General features: G+C 37.7%; 1 protein-coding gene across 2 annotated transcripts; it reads right to left on the bottom strand.

Moving 5' to 3' along the window:
* Positions 1-245: 245 nt before the first annotated feature.
* Positions 246-3534, bottom strand: LOC136217566 (cyclic nucleotide-gated ion channel 1-like). 2 transcript variants are annotated; one of them, XM_066004149.1, is made up of 8 exons: positions 3254-3534; positions 3084-3141; positions 2416-2977; positions 2081-2206; positions 1588-1992; positions 1251-1487; positions 771-1165; positions 246-687 (listed from the first exon to the last, which is right to left on the bottom strand). In XM_066004149.1, the coding sequence occupies exons 2-8, from the start codon at positions 3104-3106 to the stop codon at positions 375-377; spliced, it is 2061 nt and encodes a 686-aa protein (XP_065860221.1). In that variant the 5' UTR covers positions 3107-3141; positions 3254-3534; the 3' UTR covers positions 246-374. The 2 variants fall into 2 exon arrangements, with proteins under 2 accessions (XP_065860221.1, XP_065860220.1); XM_066004148.1 differs by having other exon boundaries at positions 2081-2293; positions 3254-3533.
* Positions 3535-3961: the final 427 nt, after the last annotated feature.

Below are 3961 nucleotides of genomic sequence, written 5' to 3' on the forward strand. Positions count from 1 at the left end.
TAGTAGTACAGAATAAATAGCACATACATACATGAAGCCAATGTTATCTTCATGTCTGTCCTAATGTCAAATTTTCGGTTTTATGATAATTTATTAGAGATTTAACATATTTTACTTATATCAAGTGTCTAAACTATTTTTCCTTAAGGTAATTTGATCATCATCTGGAATTTATTATGCAAAATGATCATATAATTATAGTAAAACCAACTTAACAGATTGTTTGACTTATGAACACACCGAAATCCAACAAAATATGCAATTTGAAACTTGAGCTGAGTTTATTATAAATGCAAAAGGTGCTCGTTGCCATGTATAACACTACATATTTACATTGACTACTGACTGGATAATAACAAGGATATGACAAAATACTAACGATGTTGGGAAGAAAAATCAGGCTCTGGCGGCTTCTGAGGCACTAGTGCTAATCGTAGTGGTTGTGGCAATCTAGGGGAAGGGGCACGTCCACCATTTTGCCTAAGATTTCTCAATGCATTGGCTGCAAATTTTGATGCATAAATGGTAGCGCCAAGGCTTGGCGCGTTTGCAGCTTCATTCGCCAAAACATCCTGCAATCGCTCTTCTGCTTGGCGCAGGGATTTAGCTTGCTTCCTCCTACAGTAACGCCGCCAAGCTGCTTGTATGAAGCATGCTCCCCATGTCCTCCATTGCACCGAGAAGAACCTGTAATCGACATTAACCAATCATGAGACTATTGCACAGGATTGACAATGAAATTTCAATAAAACGCAGTCATTGGTTCTTACTTGAATGCGTGCTGGACATCCTTATGGTGAAGTCTCCGAAACTGGGAGGCTACAGATTTCAAGTCTTCTGCAACTAGAGCGAACGCTTCGACCTCTGTTAAAGCTCGTACGGTCCTGGTTGAGATAGGGAGATTGGAGGTTGATTGAGGATCCAATGCCCATGTAAGAAGTCCTTCTCCACAGAAATCACCAGCCTTGAGATAAACCTCATTGAAAAAGCCAGTTCTTCCACCATTAGTGGTTGCACTTACTAGATCACCTCGCATAATAAATATCATCTCATCGACTGGTTCGCCCTCTCGAGCTATGTAACTATCCTTTATGTAAAGAGCTGGCTTGAGGCGGTCACATATTGCATCAAGTATTTGCCCATCCATTTTCGCAAACATTGGCACCTAAAGAATTGATCAAACACCTTTAGCTGTTTGAGTTATATGGTAATTTGGGAATGTAAACAAGGCTAAAATAGAGAGTACTCACTCTCATTATCAGATCATAGCAAAGATGATGGTTTATTTCCCTTCTCAGATCTTTAGGAAGAGTATGGATTAAAGTCTGCTCTTCCACTCCTCTGGTTTCTTGCCATTTGTATTGCTCATACCTCCTAATCCTCTGCCTTATGTGCTCCGGAAGCATACGGTGCGACATCCACTGCTCTGCATCTTGCCTTTTCACTCTCATTTCCTCTATTCTGACTGTTGTTGATTCCAGATATTTCTTTACAAGGAAAATACCAATATGTTTAGTTCTATTTTCTTATCATTTCAACAAAATCAAAATAGATAGCTGTATATAAAAGGCTCAAGCAGCAAGTAACCTGCATATTGCCAATGAGCAATGAGAATAGAACCAATCCAGCAATAGCAATGGAAACAGCAAATATAATCTCCCAAACAGAAGTGCTTGTCTTAAGATTCTGGCCAAGAGAGCTAAGATTACGCAAACCCCACCAAAAGCAGTAGAAGAATTTCTTTGGAAAATCCCATGATTTGACAATCCCAGAATCAAGAGCATCAATGAATATCCCAAAGTTGAAAACAGTTGAATTCTTAATTTCATCTGATGGTATAAAAGGGCATGAGTCTATCAATTGTGTGCTAAAACCTCCTTCACGATTACAGTACAACTGATTAGTATTGCATCCAGTGATGTTCTCACATGCTCTACGCCAGCAGGTATCTAGGCGTTCTATAGAGAACAAGTACCAGAAGGCTCCAAGTATCTGCTCAATCACATCTATTAATATCAGAAATTCAATGTGATATATTCACAAAACAATGTCAAAACTTAAACAATCAAATAAAACTCACATGACTGGCTAGCATATAGAGGAATAGATTATAAACAGCTCCTGCCCATGCCGTTTCAGTAAGTATGCCAGAACTTGTAGTTACTTCTTTGAAAAGAGGATACATTCTTAAACATCTTGGGACATACTGGAACCAAATTACAAACTTCAGTATGTTCTTACCAAGCAATGAAACAGGTCCTTCTAAGCTTGGAATGATGATTAAAACTACAATCTGAACCAAAACTAACGCAATCAGTATCTTACAATGTTAAAACGTTTGTTATCAAAATGTATCCCCAAATTAGACGAATTCAATAGAACAACAAGAAGAATGAAAGGGAATGTTGATGTTACCTGAGGGAGAGGAAGAATAGATAGAACATCAATGATGAAGTAGGAAGTGAAGTATCTTTTGGCAACAAGGAAAGGATCATCTACAAGCTCTCCCCTTCCAAATACACGAGAAGAAGGGGCAATAAACCCTGTTCGAAATTTGAAGATTATATGAAGTACATAAAACGTGTCAATCAAAGTCCGAAGAACGCAAGCAGTTGTTTCCATTTTCTTATCCAAATCAAGGCATGTTCTTTTCTCGTCAATCACCGGTATGTAAAAGAACAATGGGTCTACGGATACAGCAATTACACAGGCTAAAACAAATATTTTGTTCCATTTCTGGAGAAATTGACCCTGTGGATCAATAATTTTGTTTCTACTAACTGTTCCTTTTTCCTGTTCAGCACTTTCGGATGTTTTTCTCAGGTTCTTTATCCTTTTAGAACCATTCTCCCACCCTCGACGAATACTATCCCAAATCGAGATGAAAACCGGCCCAACTCTTCTCCCGTAAAATCCATCGTCTCTAGAATATTGATGGTCTGAACTGTATGATTTTTCTGAACTCCAGTTCTCAAACCTGAATCAAAGAAAGCATAAAACAAACCATCGAATTAGGCAATTGCGACCAGGAGACCAAAATTTGCAAGTGTATTCATACGCTGAAAGAAAAACAAATCACCAACCTAACAAATTTACCCCCCTTCATTTTAATTCGTTACTTCCTACTGCTTACAGCAAAACCTGCCAAATTAACGAAAAGTATGAAATCAAACATGTAAATATTTCATGTTTGGTTACTAAGAAAACAAGAGAATATAGACGAAAGGTTGAAAAGGAAAGCAATGACTCTCACCTGAACGACAAACTAGTCGTACAACTCCAAGTAACCGTTTTCAGTTTCTTTTTGTGGAGTCCCGGAAAGTAACAGAGAAGAGAGGAAATAGTTAAACGGCGGTGTTGAGAAGAAGAAGTTGAGGCTGGAAACTCTAGTATCTGTAATTGATGAAGAATTAAGGAAGAGAGAAAGGGAAGCAGACATTTCATTAAGAGGAGAAAGTTCGTAGACATAGACTCAGTCTACTCTGCCATTGACAATGGCAGTTACCGGCTGCGTTTCCCCATACTGATTTTTTATTTTTTTTATTTTTCTATATTTTAAAAGAAGAATAAATAAATAAATAAATGGTTTTCTGCTTTGACATTTTGAAAACTATAAAAAGAAAATTTGTGGTGTTTCTTTGTTTTTCTTTTTTTTTTAATAAATAATTTAACTGCAGTTTGGAGGTTAGTAAAAAAAGTTACTCCATATTGAATGAACTGCTTTCCGATGATCAAATGATGTTTTCGGTATTTAATACAATCTTCGAACGGCTTTATGATGCTTGAAATCACAACCAACGGTTAGGGAGGGTCCGAATACACCCTACCGCTGAGTTATTCAATTCAATACGAGGAAGTTCACTTTTATCGTCTGATATTTGCAGTACATGGGCGAAGAAACAGAGGTTCGCATCTTGGTGATTCTTCTGTAAAGTCGATTGGCCTTATGCTCAAGGCCCTC

This window comes from Euphorbia lathyris, chromosome 2 (assembly GCF_963576675.1).
Source record: "Euphorbia lathyris chromosome 2, ddEupLath1.1, whole genome shotgun sequence".
Classification (NCBI taxonomy): domain Eukaryota; kingdom Viridiplantae; phylum Streptophyta; class Magnoliopsida; order Malpighiales; family Euphorbiaceae; genus Euphorbia; species Euphorbia lathyris.